The 21,676-nt window shown below is 37.3% G+C and overlaps 5 protein-coding genes and 1 pseudogene across 6 annotated transcripts; all 6 read left to right on the forward strand.

Moving 5' to 3' along the window:
• On the forward strand, positions 1-1,186 carry LOC139761248 (larval cuticle protein A3A-like). The gene is made up of 3 exons (XM_071685281.1): positions 1-78; positions 252-326; positions 726-1,186. The coding sequence occupies exons 1-3, from the start codon at positions 67-69 to the stop codon at positions 1,056-1,058; spliced, it is 420 nt and encodes a 139-aa protein (XP_071541382.1). The 5' UTR covers positions 1-66; the 3' UTR covers positions 1,059-1,186.
• Positions 1,187-3,604: 2,418 nt separating this feature from the next.
• Positions 3,605-11,752, forward strand: LOC139761250 (uncharacterized; annotated as a pseudogene).
• LOC139761251 (uncharacterized) lies at positions 3,780-4,728 on the forward strand (the record flags this gene model as incomplete). The annotated part of the gene is made up of 2 exons (XM_071685284.1): positions 3,780-3,866; positions 4,266-4,728. Coding segments are annotated over 2 exons (420 nt in total), but the record flags the coding sequence as incomplete, so codon positions are not given.
• On the forward strand, positions 7,087-8,249 carry LOC139761249 (uncharacterized). Its single transcript, XM_071685283.1, has 3 exons — positions 7,087-7,144; positions 7,318-7,392; positions 7,792-8,249. Exons 1-3 carry the CDS (start codon positions 7,133-7,135, stop codon positions 8,122-8,124), a joined length of 420 nt encoding a protein of 139 aa, XP_071541384.1. The 5' UTR covers positions 7,087-7,132; the 3' UTR covers positions 8,125-8,249.
• Positions 11,753-14,139: 2,387 nt separating the features above from the next.
• On the forward strand, positions 14,140-15,257 carry LOC139761252 (uncharacterized). Its single transcript, XM_071685285.1, has 3 exons — positions 14,140-14,205; positions 14,379-14,453; positions 14,851-15,257. Exons 1-3 carry the CDS (start codon positions 14,194-14,196, stop codon positions 15,181-15,183), a joined length of 420 nt encoding a protein of 139 aa, XP_071541386.1. The 5' UTR covers positions 14,140-14,193; the 3' UTR covers positions 15,184-15,257.
• Positions 15,258-17,683: 2,426 nt separating this feature from the next.
• On the forward strand, positions 17,684-18,606 carry LOC139761253 (uncharacterized). Of its 2 annotated transcripts, XM_071685288.1 has the most exons (3): positions 17,684-17,745; positions 17,923-17,997; positions 18,132-18,606. In XM_071685288.1, exons 1-3 carry the CDS (start codon positions 17,734-17,736, stop codon positions 18,471-18,473), a joined length of 429 nt encoding a protein of 142 aa, XP_071541389.1. In that variant the 5' UTR covers positions 17,684-17,733; the 3' UTR covers positions 18,474-18,606. The 2 variants fall into 2 exon arrangements, with proteins under 2 accessions (XP_071541389.1, XP_071541388.1); XM_071685287.1 differs by lacking the exon at positions 17,684-17,745 and having other exon boundaries at positions 17,899-17,997.
• The last annotated feature ends 3,070 nt before the right edge of the window (positions 18,607-21,676 follow it).

Below are 21,676 nucleotides of genomic sequence, written 5' to 3' on the forward strand. Positions count from 1 at the left end.
GGTGTATATATTGGATAGAGACAGAGGGTCCGGCAGCCAGTTCGTCCTGACTACGTAGCCCACAACATGAACGCTAAGGTAGCCAACACACATTCCATTAACGAAGAATTTGATTCTAATGTTTAGTAGTCCATTAGACTATAGAATCAAGCTTAAACTGATATATGATAGTGTCCTCATGTTATTTCGCAATCATTCATTAGTGTCATTACGTGTACCAGGAATAATGGAATACCATAAATTTCTTACAGATCCTGATCCTACTGGGTGTGGTAGCCCTGGCCGCAGCAGACAGCAGGGAAACCTTCGCTTATGCTGCCCCTAGAGTGAGTCATGTTCACTGTAATCTTACCAAAGAGACAAGTGATTTAGTGTTGATTATATGCAACTAGGACGATGCCCTAAGCCTAACAATATACCTCATTGTACGAGGATATTCTTTCTGTGACGTGTATCATTATATGATTATCAGCAGATCAGATTCACCTTTTACTTCACACACTGAGCTTATGATTCACGTTGAATGCGTAAGTCATTGTGAAATATCCGTAATGGAAAATCTTTCTCATGTATGAAGGAAGAAGAGGACTATATACTTTGCTGAAACTATTTCTGAAGTAGTTATAAGATAATTTTAAATAGATAGCTATTCACTTACATTTACATTACTTAGATTATAGAGAAATTTCAAATATTTCATCATAGTGCAATCTTTCCTACTGAAGGCATCTTCTGAGGAGTCTTATGAGTCTTATGAGTCCAGCGAGGCTCAGTACAACTTCAACTGGGCTGTGAAACACGACGACTCCAACAACGACTTCGGCCACCAGGAGGCCCGTGATGGTGACGACACCCAGGGGTCGTACTACGTGCAACTTCCCGACGGTCGTCTGCAGACTGTCACTTACATCGTGGACGGTGACTCAGGCTACCTGGCCCAGGTTGACTACAAAGGAGAGGCCCGCTACCCCGACTCCTTCGAATCCTTCGAGTCCCGAGAGTCCTTCGAGTACGCCCCACCCAGGCCCCGGTACTTCGACTCTAATGAGTCCAAGTAATTACCTGTGTGATTACCTCACGTATGGACTGATAATCTCCTGATGAATCAAGGCTACTCCGCTCTACACCATCTACTTTGTCATATTTCATAACACATGTATTTATTTACATTTATCAATAAATCATCATGCAATGAAAAACTTTGTCGATATCCCTCCACTTTCTCAAAAACTTGACTATTCTTACTTGTAATGAAGAGAGCAAGTAAGTTCTTTTAAATATTTATAATTCTACAAGGTTTATCTTAGAGTGCTGAATAATCTAGCGTCCTATGCCTTTGAGAATGAAAAGAATACTAAACTTTTATGAAACTTAATTCTTATATATATCATATCTATTTCAAAATGATGTCTGACAGCACAGTATCAAAACTGTTTACCTTTACAATAGCTGATACAACATATTGCTTGTACAAAAACAAATGAACACAACATATATTAACATATCTGGTGATTAAAGTAAAATTATGGGTGGAAAATGGATATGTTGACAATATTCAGGGCCCAAGAAGGCATTTAGTCAGGCTCTAGCTGTGGTTATATAAAGCTGCCAATATTGAACCCAAGCAGATGCAAAGCTATGAAAATAGAATACATTGTAAAGAGTAACAACTGTATCCATCATCTTGCAGTGATGGAATTACAGGAGTTTCATTTGAGCAGGTCTTATTGGTAAACATGGCATCAAGTCTCTCACCAGTAAACAGTGCAAATGTTTTTGTAAAACATTGGTAAAGTTGAAACTGTCTTCAAGAACATAGACAAAGATATGCCTATCATAACATGCACATAACACATTAAACAAAAGTAGGTACAAAACTCTAAGCATATTCAACCCGTGGTGGCACATGTGTAAAGCCTTATAGGCGGCCAACATATCCCTGGAGTCGTCATGATAGACCAAGTAAGCCAGTGATGGATATGACATTGATCGTGTTGGCCAAAGGAATGCCAAGAACACTAGACTGACCTTACGGAGGTCGACCCGGGCAGCATTTCGATTACCACATGCAATTCTTATCAGCTGGAACCGTCATGAGTATAGAGAGAACATGATTGATGGAGATATGACTTACATTCATGGTATATTATCCTCCTCTTCAAATCATAAGACGGTAAATAATTGTAGTATCTGTATTTATGCCACTATCTAAAGTATATGATTAAGGATTCCTTAATCTTTGTTGGCAGATACGAAAGGCATATATGTTTCTGATGAGTTGAGAAGGAAATATTCTTGAAGGTTATCCCTCATTCCACCATCTCCTCTTGCCCCCTTTCGTTCTACTGAATAGAAATGATTAAGCTGCATGATAATGATCTAAGATATAAGCTGAAATTAAATGATTCCATTACATGATTCATTCAAGTAATTCTAAAGTATCCTTATTGGTGATTAGTGGATTACCATCATAACTAAGATCAAATAAATGCTTTTTGGTTTTTAATGAAATATGAAAGGAACATTCATTCATGTTCGATCTACCTTTGCCGGTTTTAGACAATGAAGACAACCAGGGAACGATTACGTAAGCTACGGTTCTTGCCCTTACACTCTTCAAAAAGGTGAGAGTTTAACGTCTTTTCTGGAATTTCACCATCTATATATTGAAGGCTTTCTGTCGCTTGAAAATTCCTTTGGATCTTTTCTCTGTGAAACATTGTATTATGTATGAACATATTCAAGGTTTTTGGCATGTGTTGAGGAATTCCATCTTTTTCTTATACGAAAGAATTATACATTTTTCCAGACGTGGGCAAATTGAATCTTATCAACTTCTATGACTATATTGAAGCTCTGTCGAACGAGTAAATACATTAAGGCACGAAGTGACATGTGAGCAGAATGAAGCTTTCTCTCTTGTGTAAAATTAGTGAAGTATTTGTAGTTAGCGAAAATAAGAATATCTTTTGTCGTATTTTGATATAATGGAGCCCCTGTGCATTTTTCATTGTAGCTCAGCTGTTGATTGCAAATTAAAATCTCAGTTTTAATGTGAAAATCCTAGTGTCATACGTTTGCCTTCCTTGCCTGTGTTATTGTCCTAGAAACTCATGAAAGCTGGAAGTGAATTATCTCCTCGGCATTCTGTTACGAAAATAATCATCGCAAATCATTTGCTTTTCAGCTTTATGTTTCGAGGATGATCGACTGGTTGTTGAATTAGGGACTGAATGAGGCAATCTGTTATTTAGAACTATACAGTTTGCTAATATACACAAACCTGTTCTGAAGTGCACATTTGCCTCTTCAAGTCATAATGTTGCTTAACATTTTCTTAAAGAAAGATATATGCGTGAAAGTTCACAAAAAACCTAACATTTGATTCTTATACTAGAGTTCAACTCTGTTCATTCCGGCGCCTTGGGAGAGATCACTTACGATATGACCCACATTTGCAATAGGCATTCCTTGGCAGAAGGTACAATTGGTAAATGTATAAGAAAAACATGGCCTTGTACGTGTGTTGGTGTGGCGCGGTGGTATATAATGGACAGCAACTGAAGGCCCGGCAGCCAGTTCCTCCTGACTACGTAACCCTACAACATGAACGCTAAGGTAGCCAAAACACATTTCATTAACGAAGAATTTGACTCTGATGTTTAGTGTTCCATTAGACTATAGAATCAAGCTTTAACTGATATATGAAAGTGTCCTCGTGTTATTTCGCAATCATTAATTAGTGTCATTACATGTACCAGGAATAATGGAATACCTTAAATTTCTTGCAGATCCTGATCCTACTGGGTGTGGTAGCCCTGGCCGCAGCAGACAGCAGGGAAACCTTCGCTTATGCTGCCCCTAGAGTGAGTCATGTTCACTGTAATCTTACCAAAGAGACAAGTGATTTAGTGTTGATTATATGCAACTAGGACGGTGCCCTAAGCCTAACAATATACCTCATGGTAAGAGGATATTCTTTCTGTGACGTGTATCATTATATGATTATCAGCAGATCAGATTTACCTTTTACTTCACACACTGAGCTTATGATTCAAGTTGAATGCATAAGTCATTGTGAAATATCCGTAATGGAAAATCTTTCTCATGTATGAAGGAGGAAGAGGACTATATACTTTGCTAAAACTATTTCTGAAGTAGTTATAAAATAACTTTAAATCGATAGCTATTCACTTCCATTTACACTACTTAGATTATAGAGAAATTTCAAATATTTCATCATAATGCATTTTTAACTACTCAAGGCATCTTCTGAGGAGTCTTATGAGTCTTATGAGTCCAGCGAAGCTCAGTACAACTTCAACTGGGCTGTGAAACACGACGACTCCGACAACGACTTCGGCCACCAGGAGGCCCGTGATGGTGACGACACCCAGGGGTCGTACTACGTGCAGCTTCCCGACGGTCGTCTACAGACTGTCACTTACATCGTGGACGGAGACTCAGGCTACCTGGCCCAGGTCGACTACAAAGGAGAGGCCCGCTACCCCGACTCCTTCGAATCCTTCGAGTCCCGAGAGTCCTTCGAGTACGCCCCACCCAGGCCCCGGTACTTCGACTCTAATGAGTCCAAGTAATTACATGTGTGATTACTTCACGTATGGACTGATAATCTCCTGATGAATCAAGGCTACTCCACTCTACCCCATCTACTTTCTCATTCCATAACACGTATTTATTTACATTTATCAATAAATCATCATGCAATGAAAACCTTTATCGATATCCCTCCACTTTCTCAAAAACTTGACTATTCTTACTTGTAATGAAGACAGCAAGTAAGTTCTTTTAAATAATTATCATTTTACAAGGTTTATCTTAGAGTGCTGGATAATCTAGCGTCCTATGCCTTTGAGAATGAAAATAATACTAAACTTTTATGAAACTTAATTCTTATATATATCATATCTATTTCAAAATGAAGGCTGATATCACAGTATCAAAACTGTTTATCTTTACAATTGCTGATAGAACATATTGCTTGTACAAAAACAAATGAACACACAAACATATATCAATGTATCTGCTGATTAAAGTAAAATCATGGGGAGGAATGGATATGTTCACAATTGTCAGGGCCCAAGAAGGCATTTAGTCAGGCTCCAGCTGTGGTTATAAGAAAACTGCTAATATTCAACCCAAACAGATGCAAAGCTATGAAAATAGAATACATTGCAACGAGTAACAACTGTATCCATCATCTTGCAGCGATGAAATTACAGGACCTTCATTTGAGCAGGACTTATTGGTAAACATGGCACCAAGTCTCACCAGTAAAAAGTGCAAATGTTTTTGTTAAACATTGGCACAGTGAAACTGTCTTCAAACACATGGACAAAGATATACCTATCATAACATGCACATAACACATTAAACAAAAGTAGGTACAAAACTCCAAGCATATTCAACCCGTCGTGGCACACATGTAAAATAGGCGGCCAACATATCCCTGGAGTCGTTATGATAGACCAAGTAAGCCAGTGATGGATATGACATTGATCGTGTTGGCCAAGGGAATGCCAAGAACACTAGACTGACCTTACGGAGGTCGACCCGGGCAGCATTTCGATTACCACATGCAATTCTTATCAGCTGGAACCGTCATGAGTATAGAGAGAACATGATTGATGGAGATATAACTTACATTCATAGTATATTATCCTCCTCTTCAAATCATAAGACGGTAAATAATTGTAGTATCTGTATTTATGCCACTATCTAAAGTATATGATTAAGGATTCCTTAATCTTTGTTGGCAGATACGAAAGGCATATATGTTTCTGATGAGTTGAGAAGGAAATATTCTTGAAGGTTATCCCTCATTCCACCATCTCCTCTTGCCCCCTTTCGTTCTACTGAATAGAAATGATTAAGCTGCATGATAATGATTTAAGATATAAGCTGAAATTAAATGATTCCATTACATGATTCATTCAAGTAATTCTAAAGTATCCTTATTGGTGATTAGTGGATTACCATCATAACTAAGATCAAATAAATGCTTTTTGGTTTTTAATGAAATATGAAAGGAACATTCATTCATGTTCGATCTACCTTTGCCGGTTTTAGACAATGAAGACAACCAGGGAACGATTACGTAAGCTTCGGTTCTTGCCCTTACACTCTTCAAAAAGGTGAGAGTTTAACGTCTTTTCTGGAATTTCACCTTCTATATATTGAAGGCTTTCTGTCGCTTGAAAATTCCTTTGGATCTTTTCTCGGTGAAACCTTGTACTATGTATGAACATATTCATGCTTTTTGGCATGTATTGAGGAATTCCATTTCCTTGTTATACGAAAGAATTATACACATTCCCAATCGTGAGCAAATTGAATCTTTTTAACTTCTATGACTATATTGAAGCTCTGTCAAACGGGTAAATCATTAAGTCTCGAAGCGAGATGTGTGCTGAATGAAGCTTTCTGACATGTAAAATTACTGAAGTTTCTGTAGTTAATGAATTCGAAATACTTTTTGTCGTATGGAAATATAATGAAACCCTTAGGGATGTTTTAATGTAACAACTGTTGAGTATAAACAACCATCTCAGTTCAAACGTGAAAGTCCTTGTGGAATAAGTTAACTTCTCTTGCCTCTATTATTGTCCAAACATTTCATGAACACTGGATATGAATTACCTCCACCTATTGTTTTAAGAGAATGATTATCTCAAGTTATCTGCTTATACGGTTTATGTCCTGAGGATTATCCACTGGTTATTGATTTAGCAACTGAATGAGATAACCCATTATCTAGAACTTGACAATTAGCTGATATACTTATCTGAAGTGTACGTTTCCCTTTCTAGATAATAATGTTTCTTACTATTTCTTAAAGAAATATAGTTCTATATATACATGAAAGTTTAAGAAATTTCCCAACATTTGACTCATATAGTTGAGTTCAGTTCTGTTCTTTCTAGCACCTTGGAGAGAGATCACTTACTATAATGACCCACATTTGCAATAGGCATTCCTTGGCAGAAGGTACAATTGGTAAATGTATAAGAAAAACATGGCCTTGTAAGTGTGTTGGTGTGGCGCGGTGGTATATAATGGACAGCAACTGAGGGCCCGGCAGCCAGTTCCTCCTGACTACGTAGCCCACAACATGAACGCTAAGGTAGCCAACACACATTTCATTAACGAAGAATTTGACTCTGATGTTTAGTGTTCCATTAGACTATAGAATCAAGCTTTAACTGATATATGAAAGTGTCCTCGTGTTATTTCGCAATCATTAATTAGTGTCATTACATGTACCAGGAATAATGGAATACCTTAAATTTCTTGCAGATCCTGATCCTACTGGGTGTGGTAGCCCTGGCCGCAGCAGACAGCAGGGAAACCTTCGCTTATGCTGCCCCTAGAGTGAGTCATGTTCACTGTAATCTTACCAAAGAGACAAGTGATTTAGTGTTGATTATATGCAACTAGGACGGTGCCCTAAGCCTAACAATATACCTCATGGTACGAGGATATTCTTTCTGTGACGTGTATCATTATATGATTATCAGCAGATCAGATTTACCTTTTACTTCACACACTGAGCTTATGATTCAAGTTGAATGCATAAGTCATTGTGAAATATCCGTAATGGAAAATCTTTCTCATGTATGAAGGAGGAAGAGGACTATATACTTTGCTAAAACTATTTCTGAAATAGTTATAAAATAACTTTAAATCGATAGCTATTCACTTCCATTTACACTACTTAGATTATAGAGAAATTTCAAATATTTCATCATAATGCATTTTTAACTACTCAAGGCATCTTCTGAGGAGTCTTATGAGTCTTATGAGTCCAGCGAAGCTCAGTACAACTTCAACTGGGCTGTGAAACACGACGACTCCGACAACGACTTCGGCCACCAGGAGGCCCGTGATGGTGACGACACCCAGGGGTCGTACTACGTGCAGCTTCCCGACGGTCGTCTGCAGACTGTCACTTACATCGTGGACGGAGACTCAGGCTACCTGGCCCAGGTCGACTACAAAGGAGAGGCCCGCTACCCCGACTCCTTCGAATCCTTCGAGTCCCGAGAGTCCTTCGAGTACGCCCCACCCAGGCCCCGGTACTTCGACTCTAATGAGTCCAAGTAATTACCTGTGTGATTACTTCACGTATGGACTGATAATCTCCTGATGAATCAAGGCTACTCCACTCTACCCCATCTACTTTCTCATATTTCATAACACATGTATTTATTTACATTTATCAATAAATCATCATGCAATGAAAACCTTTATCGATATCCCTCCACTTTCTCAAAAACTTGACTACTCTTACTTGTAATGAAGACAGCAAGTAAGTTCTTTTAAATAATTATCATTTTACAAGGTTTATCTTAGAGTGCTGGATAATCTAGCGTCCTATGCCAATGAGAATGAAAAGAATACTAAACTTTTATGAAACTTAATTCTTATATATATCATATCTATTTCAAAATGAAGACTGATATCACAGTATCAAAACTGTTTATCTTTACAATTGCTGATAGAACATATTGCTTGTACAAAAACAAATGAACACACAAACATATATTAATGTATCTGCTGATTAAAGTAAAATTATGGGGAAAATGGATATGTTCCTAAAAGTCAGGACCCTACAAGGCATTTAGTCAGGCTCCAGCTGTGGTTATAAAAAACTGCCAATATTCAACCCAAGCAGATGCAAAGCCATGAAAATAGAATACATTGTAAAGAATAACACCTGTATCCATCATCTTGCAGTGATGGAATTACAGGAGCTTCATTTGAGCAGGACTTACTTGTAAACATGGTATCAAGTCTCTCACCAGTAAACAGTGCATATGTTTTTGGTAAACATTGGTAAAGTTGAAACTGTCTTCAAACACATGGACAAAGATACGCCAATCATAACATGCACATAACACATTAAACAAAAGTAGGTACAAAACTCCAAGCACATTTAACCCGTCGTGGCACACGTGTAAAGCCTTATAGGCGGCCAACATATCCCTGGAGTCGTCATGATAGACCAAGTAAGCCAGTTATGAATATGACATTGATCGTGTTAACCAAAGGAATGCCAAGAACACTAGACTGACATTACGGAAGTCGACCCGGGCAGCATTTCGCTTACCACATGCAATTCTTATCAGCTGGAACCGTCATGAGTATAGAGAGAACATGATTGATGGAGATATAACTTACATTCATGGGTATATTATCCTCCTCTTCAAATCATAAGACGGTAAATAATTGTAGTATCTGTATTTATGCCACTATCTAAAGTATATGATTAAGGATTCCTTAATCTTTGTTGGCAAATACGAAAGGCATATATGTTTCTGATGAGTTGAGAAGGAAATGTTCTTGAAGGTTATCCCTCATTCCACCATCTTCTCTTGCCCCCTTTCGTTCTACTGAATAGAAATGATTAAGCTGCATGATAATGATCTAAGATATAAGCTGAAACTAAATGATTCCATTACATGATTCATTCAAGTAGTTCTAAAGTATCCTTATTGGTGATTAGTGGATTACCATCATAACTAAGATCAAATAAATGCTTTTTGGTTTTTAATGAAATATGAAAGGAACATTCATTCATGTTCGATCTACCTTTGCCGGTTTTAGACAATGAAGACAACCAGGGAACGATTACGTAAGCTTCGGTTCTTGCCCTTACACTCTTCAAAAAGGTGAGAGTTTAACGTCTTTTCTGGAATTTCACCATCTATATATTGAAGGCTTTCTGTCGCTTGACAATTCCTTTGGATCTTTTCTCAGTGAAACCTTGTACTATGTATGAATATATTCAAGTTTTTGGCATGTGTTGAGGAATTCCATTTTTTGTTATACGAAAGAATTATACACATTCCCAATCGTGAGCAAATTGAATCTTTTTAACTTCTATGACTATATTGAAGCTCTGTCAAACGAGTAAATCATTAAGTCTCGAAGCGAGATGTGTGCAGAATGAAGCTTTCTGACATGTAAAATTACTGAAGTTTCTGTAGTTAATGAATTCGAAATACTTTTTGTCGTATGGAAATATAATGAAACCCTTAGGGATGTTTTAATGTAACAACTGTTGAGTATAAACAACCATCTCAGTTCAAACGTGAAAGTCCTTGTGGAATAAGTTAACTTCTCTTGCCTCTATTATTGTCCAAACATTTCATGAACACTGGATATGAATTACCTCCACCTATTGTTTTAAGAGAATGATTATCTCAAGTTATCTGCTTGTACGGTTTATGTCCTGAGGATTATCCACTGGTTATTGATTTAGCAACTGAATGAGATAACCCATTATCTAGAACTTGACAATTAGCTGATATACTTATCTGAAGTGTACGTTTCCCTTTCTAGATAACAATGTTTCTTAATATTTCTTAAAGAAATATAGTTCTATATATACATGAAAGTTTAAGAAATTTCCCAACATTTGACTCATAGAGTTCAGTTCTGTTCTTTCTAGCACCTTGGAGAGAGATCACTTACTATAATGACCCACATTTGCAATAGGCATTCCTTGGCAGAAGGTACAATTGGTAAATGTATAAGAAAAACATGGCCTTGTACGTGTGTTGGTGTTGCGCGGTGGTATATAATGGACAGCAACTGAGGGCCCGGCAGCCAGTTCCTCCTGACTACGTAGCCCACAACATGAACGCTAAGGTAGCCAACACACATTTCATTAACGAAGAATTTGACTCTGATGTTTAGTGTTCCATTAGACTATAGAATCAAGCTTTAACTGATATATGAAAGTGTCCTCGTGTTATTTCGCAATCATTAATTAGTGTCATTACATGTACCAGGAATAATGGAATACCTTAAATTTCTTGCAGATCCTGATCCTACTGGGTGTGGTAGCCCTGGCCGCAGCAGACAGCAGGGAAACCTTCGCTTATGCTGCCCCTAGAGTGAGTCATGTTCACTGTAATCTTACCAAAGAGACAAGTGATTTAGTGTTGATTATATGCAACTAGGACGATGCCCTAAGCCTAACAATATACCTCATTGTACGAGGATATTCTTTCTGTGACGTGTATCATTATATGATTATCAGCAGATCAGATTCACCTTTTACTTCACACACTGAGCTTATGATTCACGTTGAATGCGTAAGTCATTGTGAAATATCCGTAATGGAAAATCTTTCTCATGTATGAAGGAAGAAGAAGACTATATACTTTGCTAAAACTATTTCTGAAGTAGTTATAAAATAGCTTTAAATAGATTATTATTCACTTCCACTTACATTACTTAGATTATAGGGAAAGTTTCAAATATTTCATCATAATTCATTTTTTCCTACTCAAGGCATCTTCTGAGGAGTCTTATGAGTCTTATGAGTCTAGTGAGGCTCAGTACAACTTCAACTGGGCTGTGAAACACGACGACTCCGACAACGACTTCGGCCACCAGGAGGCCCGTGATGGTGACGACACCCAGGGGTCGTACTACGTGCAGCTTCCCGACGGTCGTCTGCAGACTGTCACTTACATCGTGGACGGTGACTCAGGCTACCTGGCCCAGGTTGACTACAAGGGAGAGGCCCGCTACCCCCGACTCCTTCGAATCCTTCGAGTCCCGAGAGTCCTTCGAGTACGCCCCACCCAGGCCCCGGTACTTCGACTCTAATGAGTCCAAGTAATTACCTGTGTGATTACCTCACGTATGGACTGATGCTCTCCTGATGAATCAAGGCTACTCCACTCTACCCCATCTACTTTCTCATATTTCATAACACATGTATTTATTTACGTTTATCAATAAATCATCATCCAATGAAAAAACTTTATCGATATCCCTCCACTTTCTTAAAAACTACTACTCTTCTTGTAATGAAGAGAGCAAGTAAGTTCTTTTAAATATTCATTATTCTACAAGGTTTATCGTAGTAGAGGGCTGGATAATCTAGCGTCCTATGCCTTTGAGAATGAAAAGAATACTAAACTTTTATGAAGCTTAATTGTTATATATATCATATCTATTTCAAAATGAAGACTGATATCACAGTATCAAAACTGTTTTTCTTTACAATTGCTGATAGAACATATTGCTTGTACAAAAACAAATGAACACACAAACATATATTAATGTATCTGCTGATTAAAGTAAAATTATGGGGAAAATGGATATGTTCCTAAAAGTCAGGACCCTACAAGGCATTTAGTCAGGCTCCAGCTGTGGTTATAAAAAACTGCCAATATTCAACCCAAGCAGATGCAAAGCCATGAAAATAGAATACATTGTAAAGAATAACACCTGTATCCATCATCTTGCAGTGATGGAATTACAGGAGCTTCATTTGAGCAGGACTTACTTGTAAACATGGTATCAAGTCTCTCACCAGTAAACAGTGCATATGTTTTTGGTAAACATTGGTAAAGTTGAAACTGTCTTCAAACACATGGACAAAGATACGCCAATCATAACATGCACATAACACATTAAACAAAAGTAGGTACAAAACTCCAAGCACATTTAACCCGTCGTGGCACACGTGTAAAGCCTTATAGGCGGCCAACATATCCCTGGAGTCGTCATGATAGACCAAGTAAGCCAGTTATGATATGACATTGATCGTGTTAGCCAAAGGAATGCCAAGAACACTAGACTGACCTTACGGAGTCGACCCGGGCAGCATTTCGATTACCACATGCAATTCTTATCAGCTGGAACCGTCATGAGTATAGAGAGAACATGATTGATGGAGATATAACTTACATTCATGGTATATTATCCTCCTCTTCAAATCATAAGACGGTAAATAATTGTAGTATCTGTATTTATGCCACTATCTAAAGTATATGATTAAGGATTCCTTAATCTTTGTTGGCAATACGAAAGGCATATATGTTTCTGATGAGTTGAGAAGGAAATGTTCTTGAAGGTTATCCCTCATTCCACCATCTTCCTCTTGCCCCCTTTCGTTCTACTGAATAGAAATGATTAAGCTGCATGATAATGATCTAAGATATAAGCTGAAACTAAATGATTCCATTACATGATTCATTCAAGTAGTTCTAAAGTATCCTTATTGGTGATTAGTGGATTACCATCATAACTAAGATCAAATAAATGCTTTTTGGTTTTTAATGAAATATGAAAGGAACATTCATTCATGTTCGATCTACCTTTGCCGGTTTTAGACAATGAAGACAACCAGGGAACGATTACGTAAGCTTCGGTTCTTGCCCTTACACTCTTCAAAAAGGTGAGAGTTTAACGTCTTTTCTGGAATTTCACCATCTATATATTGAAGGCTTTCTGTCGCTTGACAATTCCTTTGGATCTTTTCTCAGTGAAACCTTGTACTATGTATGAATATATTCAAGTTTTTGGCATGTGTTGAGGAATTCCATTTTCTTGTTATACGAAAGAATTATACACATTCCCAATCGTGAGCAAATTGAATCTTTTTAACTTCTATGACTATATTGAAGCTCTGTCAAACGAGTAAATCATTAAGTCTCGAAGCGAGATGTGTGCAGAATGAAGCTTTCTGACATGTAAAATTACTGAAGTTTCTGTAGTTAATGAATTCGAAATACTTTTTGTCGTATGGAAATATAATGAAACCCTTAGGGATGTTTTAATGTAACAACTGTTGAGTATAAACAACCATCTCAGTTCAAACGTGAAAGTCCTTGTGGAATAAGTTAACTTCTCTTGCCTCTATTATTGTCCAAACATTTCATGAACACTGGATATGAATTACCTCCACCTATTGTTTTAAGAGAATGATTATCTCAAGTTATCTGCTTGTACGGTTTATGTCCTGAGGATTATCCACTGGTTATTGATTTAGCAACTGAATGAGATAACCCATTATCTAGAACTTGACAATTAGCTGATATACTTATCTGAAGTGTACGTTTCCCTTTCTAGATAACAATGTTTCTTAATATTTCTTAAAGAAATATAGTTCTATATATACATGAAAGTTTAAGAAATTTCCCAACATTTGACTCATAGAGTTCAGTTCTGTTCTTTCTAGCACCTTGGAGAGAGATCACTTACTATAATGACCCACATTTGCAATAGGCATTCCTTGGCAGAAGGTACAATTGGTAAATGTATAAGAAAAACATGGCCTTGTACGTGTGTTGGTGTTGCGCGGTGGTATATAATGGACAGCAACTGAAGGCCCGGCAGCCAGTTCCTCCTGACTACGTAGCCCACAACATGAACGCTAAGGTAGCCAACACACATTTCATTAACGAAGAATTTGACTCTGATGTTTAGTGTTCCATTAGACTATAGAATCAAGCTTTAACTGATATATGAAAGTGTCCTCGTGTTATTTCGCAATCATTAATTAGTGTCATTACATGTACCAGGAATAATGGAATACCTTAAATTTCTTGCAGATCCTGATCCTACTGGGTGTGGTAGCCCTGGCCGCAGCAGACAGCAGGGAAACCTTCGCTTATGCTGCCCCTAGAGTGAGTCATGTTCACTGTAATCTTACCAAAGAGACAAGTGATTTAGTGTTGATTATATGCAACTAGGACGATGCCCTAAGCCTAACAATATACCTCATTGTGCGAGGATATTCTTTCTGTGACGTGTATCATTATATGATTATCAGCAGATCAGATTTACCTTTTACTTCACACACTGAGCTTATGATTCACGTTGAATGCGTAAGTCATTGTGAAATATCCGTCATGGAAAATCTTTCTCATGTATGAGGGAAGAAGACTATATACTTTGCTAAAACTATTTCTGAAGTAGTTATAAAATAGCTTTAAATAGATTATTATTCACTTCCACTTACATTACTTAGATTATAGGGAAAGTTTCAAATATTTAATCATAATGCATTTTTAACTACTCAAGGCATCTTCTGAGGAGTCTTATGAGTCTTATGAGTCCAGCGAGGCTCAGTACAACTTCAACTGGGCTGTGAAACACGACGACTCCGACAACGACTTCGGCCACCAGGAGGCCCGTGATGGTGACGACACCCAGGGGTCGTACTACGTGCAGCTTCCCGACGGTCGTCTGCAGACTGTCACTTACATCGTGGACGGAGACTCAGGCTACCTGGCCCAGGTTGACTACAAGGGAGAGGCCCGCTACCCCGACTCCTTCGAATCCTTCGAGTCCCGAGAGTCCTTCGAGTACGCCCCACCCAGGCCCCGGTACTTCGACTCTAATGAGTCCAAGTAATTACCTGTGTGATTACCTCACGTATGGACTGATGCTCTCCTGATGAATCAAGGCTACTCCACTCTACCCCATCTACTTTCTCATATTTCATAACACATGTATTTATTTACGTTTATCAATAAATCATCATCCAATGAAAAAACTTTATCGATATCCCTCCACTTTCTTAAAAACTACTACTCTTGCTTGTAATTAAGAGAGCAAGTAAGTTCTTTTAAATATTCATTATTCTACAAGGTTTATCGTAGTTAGAGGGCTGGATAATCTAGCGTCCTATGCCTTTGAGAATGAAAAGAATACTAAACTTTTATGAAGCTTAATTGTTATATATATCATATCTATTTCAAAATGAAGACTGACATCACAGTATCAAAACTGTTTTTCTTTACAATTGCTGATAGAACATATTGCTTGTACAAAAACAAATGAACACACAAACATATATTAATGTATCTGCTGATTAAAGTAAAATTATGGGGAAAATGGATATGTTCCTAAAAGTCAGGACCCTACAAGGCATTTAGTCAGGCTCCAGCTGTGGTTATAAAAAACTGCCAATATTCAACCCAAGCAGATGCAAAGCCATGAAAATAGAATACATTGTAAAGAATAACACCTGTATCCATCATCTTGCAGTGATGGAATTACAGGAGCTTCATTTGAGCAGGACTTACTTGTAAACATGGTATCAAGTCTCTCACCAGTAAACAGTGCATATGTTTTTGGTAAACATTGGTAAAGTTGAAGCTGTCTTTAAACACATGGACAAAGATACGCCAATCATAACATGCACATAACACATTAAACAAAAGTAGGTACAAAACTCCAAGCACATTTAACCCGTCGTGGCACACGTGTAAAGCCTTATAGGCGGCCAACATATCCCTGGAGTCGTCATGATAGACCAAGTAAGCCAGTGATGGATATGACATTGATCGTGTTGGCCAAAGGAATGCCAAGAACACTAGACTGACCTTACGGAGGTCGACCCGGGCAGCATTTCGATTACCACATGCAATTCTTATCAGCTGGAACCGTCATGAGTATAGAGAGAACATGATTGATGGAGATATGACTTACATTCATGGTATATTATCCTCCTCTTCAAATCATAAGACGGTAAATAATTGTAGTATCTGTATTTATGCCACTATCTAAAGTATATGATTAAGGATTCCTTAATCTTTGTTGGCAGATACGAAAGGCATATATGTTTCTGATGAGTTGAGAAGGAAATGTTCTTGAAGGTTATCCCTCATTCCACCATCTCCTCTTGCCCCCTTTCGTTCTACTGAATAGAAATGATTAAGCTGCATGATAATGATCTAAGATATAAGCTGAAATTAAATGATTCCATTACATGATTCATTCAAGTAATTCTAAAGTATCCTTATTGGTGATTAGTGGATTACCATCATAACTAAGATCAAATAAATGCTTTTTGGTTTTTAATGAAATATGAAAGGAACATTCATTCATGTTCGATCTACCTTTGCCGGTTTTAGACAATGAAGACAACCAGGGAACGATTACGTAAGCTACGGTTCTTGCCCTTACACTCTTCAAAAAGGTGAGAGTTTAACGTCTTTTCTGGAATTTCACCATCTATATATTGAAGGCTTTCTGTCGCTTGAAAATTCCTTTGGATCTTTTCTCTGTGAAACCTTGTATTATGTATGAACATATTCAAGGTTTTTGGCATGTGTTGAGGAATTCCATCTTTTTCTTATACGAAAGAATTATACATTTTTCCAGACGTGGGCAAATTGAATCTTATCAACTTCTATGACTATATTGAAGCTCTGTCGAACGAGTAAATACATTAAGGCACGAAGTGACATGTGAGCAGAATGAAGCTTTCTCTCTTGTGTAAAATTAGTGAAGTATTTTAGTTAGCGAAAATAAGAATATCTTTTGTCGTATTTTGATATAATGGAGCCCTTGTGCATTTTTCATTGTAGCTCAGCTGTTGATTGCAAATTAAAATCTCAGTTTTAATGTGAAAATCCTAGTGTCATACGTTTGCCTTCCTTGCCTGTGTTATTGTCCTAGAAACTCATGAAAGCTGGAAGTGAATTATCTCCTCGGCATTCTGTTACGAAAATAATCATCGCAAATCCTTTGCTTTTCAGCTTTATGTTTCGAGGATGATCGACTGGTTGTTGAATTAGGGACTAAATGAGTCACTCTGTTATTTAGAACTATACAGTTTGCTAATATACACAAACCTGTTCTGAAGTGCACATTTGCCTCTTCAAGTCATAATGTTGCTTAACATTTTCTTAAAGAAAGATATATGCGTGAAAGTTCACAAAAAACCTAACATTTGATTCTTATACTAGAGTTCAACTCTGTTCATTCCGGCGCCTTGGGAGAGATCACTTACGATATGACCCACATTTGCAATAGGCATTCCTTGGCAGAAGGTACAATTGGTAAATGTATGAGAAAAACATGACCTTGAACGTGTGTTGGTGTGGCGCGGTGGTATATAATGGAGAGCCACTGAGGGCCCGGCAGCCAGTTCCTCCTGACTACACAGCCCACAACATGAACGCTAAGGTGACCAGCAAACTTGTGATTCACTAAGAATTCCATTTTCATGTTTGTTAGTCTATCAATCAGCAGCAGAGTCAAACGGGAAATGATTAATGAAAGTGTTCAAATGTCGTTTAACAATCATTGATATTCATCATTATATAAGTACTATATGTAATGAATATTCTAAATTTCTTGCAGATCCTGATCCTACTGGGTGTGGTAGCCCTGGCCGCAGCAGACAGCAGGGAAACCTTCGCTTATGCTGCCCCTAGAGTGAGTCATGTTCACACTATTCTCGCAGTACACAGTACTTTTCCTGAAGTACTTACAAACAAGTTTTAAAAACTATAATGATTTACAGTAACATTATTTGGATTTTACTTCAATTCCAATTTTCCGTACTCAAGGGATCTTCTGAGGAGTCTTTTGAGTCTTATGAGTCCAGCGAGGCTCAGTACAACTTCAACTGGGCTGTGAAACACGACGACTCCGGCAACGACTTCGGCCACCAGGAGGCCCGTGATGGTGACGACACCCGGGGGTCGTACTACGTGCAGCTTCCCGACGGTCGTCTGCAGACTGTCACTTACAATGTGGATGGTGACTCAGGCTACCTGGCCCAGGTTGACTACAAAGGAGAGGCCCGCTACCCTGACTCCTTCGAATCCTTCGAATCCTTCGAGTCCCGAGAGTCCTTCGAGTACGCCCCACCCAGGCCCCGGTACTTCGACTCTAATGAGTCCAAGTAATTGCCTGTGTGATTACCTCACGTGTGGACTGATAACCTCCTGATGAATCAAGGCTTCTGTACTCTACACCATCTATTTTCTAAGACATTTTCCAAAACACATCTATTTATTTACACATCAATAAATCACCATGCAATGAAATGACTTTGATATCCTTTTACTTTGTGAAAAAATGGACTATTTTTGCTGGTAATGAAGGCATTAAGTAAGCTCACTTGTTGATTATTGTTTTAGAAGCTTAAATCCACATAATCTTCTAAACAAAAACTAACAAGCAATTAACAGTGATAATCATGAGTTTCAGAATATTCGGCATATTTCACTTCTAATTTGCATAAATTTGAGTAACAATAATGGAACATTTCGTTTGAAAGAAGAACTAAAGTTGAGGCAAGGAAACTGCACGTATTAATTCAGGCATTTCACACTGTAAGTGAGGTTTTCGTTTCACCCAGATGCAACATCCTCAATATAATTCAAGATGATACATAGAAATATAATCCAGGAACGCTGTTCCTGTAAGAGAATGAAACATTTACTTTTAGGTCATATCTCAAGTCAGTATTATGTAGTTTGATAATTTTGATTCAGTAAAACCAAATGAAGCAAAGAGAGGGTTGTGGAATGAGGGACAATTTTCAAGAACATTTCCTTCTCAACTCACCAGAAAGATGAGTAAGTTTTTATCTCAGACGAAAAATTAACAGAATGCCAGTCCAACTAGTATGAACAGTAGAGATCCTATAAATGATATTAATTATAATTGAAGAATGATGATATCCAGTTATGTATGTATAATTTCCATAACCTGGTTATTCATTATTCGTGAAATCCGAAACTGATTACAATGTGATAGAGCATCAGTCAGTTGGGTGACTTCGTAAATTATTTAGGATAACCGCCATTTTAAAGGTCATCGAAGCTATATTTTTTATCACTAAATTCTGGCTATAATGATTTAATGCGTGTTTGCAATACTTGAAATATGGTTTGAAGTAACCTTGAGATAGTAGGCTCAAAGTTGGATTATTGGTTAATCACAGGTATTATTGATCATATTATCGAATACGGCCTGTGGCTTGGCATGGCTTAAGGACAATATTTGCCAACGAATGCAGCCTTGTCACCACAAACAAGTCATACATTCGGTAGAATTGGTCCTACGATTAAGTTACTCAACGACCTCAAAGGAGTGTTAATACACCTTGGACGATAGCTTCTGGGATCCTCATGTTTCTGTTGTTACTGTTTCACGCTCGATGAATGTTTGTACTGTCTACATAGACAATTCAACAGACTATAAGTTCCTTAGGTATAGAATTGATATGTAGCACAAATTTATTCTCTAGTACAATAATTAATTGCAAATTATCATATCATAATGTTTTTGTATATTTCTAATGTAAATATTCTTCTCTCAAGATTGAAGGAATAATGCATTCTAATTGACAATGGTCTTAAGGAATGTAAATGTAACATAATCCGGACTATTTACATCAGTTCTTGTTAAGTCAATTCCTGTGCTAATTTCAAAATCAATGTATAGATGTAACGAGGGATGAAAACTCACTTAGGAGCATACATATTCCTGTCTACTTGTAGCAGGATAACCACACTTGAGAGATAGAGCGTAAGAAATTTAAATTTTCATGTATGATATTTATATGAAATGTTGATAAATAATGTGTTTTGGAAATCTTAGAAATAGTGATAGTTAATACAGAAGCTTGATTCATAAAATATCAGATGACATTCTGTGGAATCACAATTGGTTAATTACGTCATGTTAGGCGAAGTATCAGGGTGGTGGTGCGTCTCGAGGTACTCTCTGACTCGAAGGATACCAAGGTTAAGAGTTCGGTTCTACAATTACTCTCTTCATCCTGAACATTGTTTGGGATTGTAACTTTTAGCACGTATAAGAGCCAGGAACCTAAATCTAGCGTGCACGTCATAGTGACAATGTAGCTCGTTAACTTCGAACTGAAGATATAACCCCTGGAGTTTTAAATAAGGGTACATGATGTCCATAGATTATATGATGATATGTATTTATATACCATTAGAATTTTATATTAGTATACTATTAATATAAGCTTGATAAGAACTGAGAAATTGAGTATGGATTGTATTGTGATAACAGCATTTTGAATTTTATATTAATGTCAAAGTGATAAGTAATTGGAAAGTGTATAAAAATTAATACAATTAATAAAGCAAGTTCATTAAATAACATAAGTAGGTCATTCTTGGAGTGAGATTTAATGCAAATTCAAATGAATTAAAGAAGGTTTATAGGAAGGTAATTCGGACGGATACATAAAGTCTGATATGAAGCGAAGATTAAGGGTGGGTAGGCGCAAATTTGACCTAAAAATATGTGGTTTGTGTGAAACTTAGAAATAGATGGAATACTAGTGATAGTGGTCCAACAGTTTAGCGTAGGTGCCTGCTTGGTCTGGTGGCAGAGGGATGTCTGTAAGAATAGTGATGCTGTACAAGAATTTGATATTTCGTTTGAATCGTATAGTGTAATAATGGAGTAAGATGTGTGAAATTACAAAAGAGCGTTTTGAAACAACTTAGTTTCATGAACTAGGTTACTGTGTGACTGGAACAAGTGAGGAAGAGAGATTGGAAAGATTTGTGTCAGAGTTGGAGTCACGAGCGTCATGTGGGCATTGGAGTTCAAAGATGGAGAAATGGTGCTGGTGTTCGTGGCCTGATCATGATAGTGAAAAGCCAGGATTCAAGGTACATTTGTTATACACTGTCGTATTAGCTTGACGTCTGTCATCGGATGAAGCTATTGCAATGTGGGTCATTTTGTAAATGACTCTGCCACGGTATGAGTATTAGCTAAACTCGTTACGTGAGTACTATGTGACAAGTGTTGGGTTGCTTGTTTATCTTTCATTCATATAATAATTAACCTACCAATGCGGATAAATAAAGTATAAAAAAAAAATATAAAAAATATATATATATATATAATATATATATATATATATATATATATATATATATATATATATATATATATATATATATATATATATATGTATGTATATAACGAAAGTGTTTTAAGGAGTATCTCAAAGTACTTTCGATTTATTAATTATAATCCGAAAAGGTAATCATACTCTTCAGAGAAGGTTTATGCACGTCAGCATATTGACAAATCTTTGACAATGGGTCTGTCT

Source organism: Panulirus ornatus, chromosome 39 (genome assembly GCF_036320965.1).
Source record: "Panulirus ornatus isolate Po-2019 chromosome 39, ASM3632096v1, whole genome shotgun sequence".
Classification (NCBI taxonomy): Eukaryota; Metazoa; Arthropoda; class Malacostraca; order Decapoda; family Palinuridae; genus Panulirus; species Panulirus ornatus.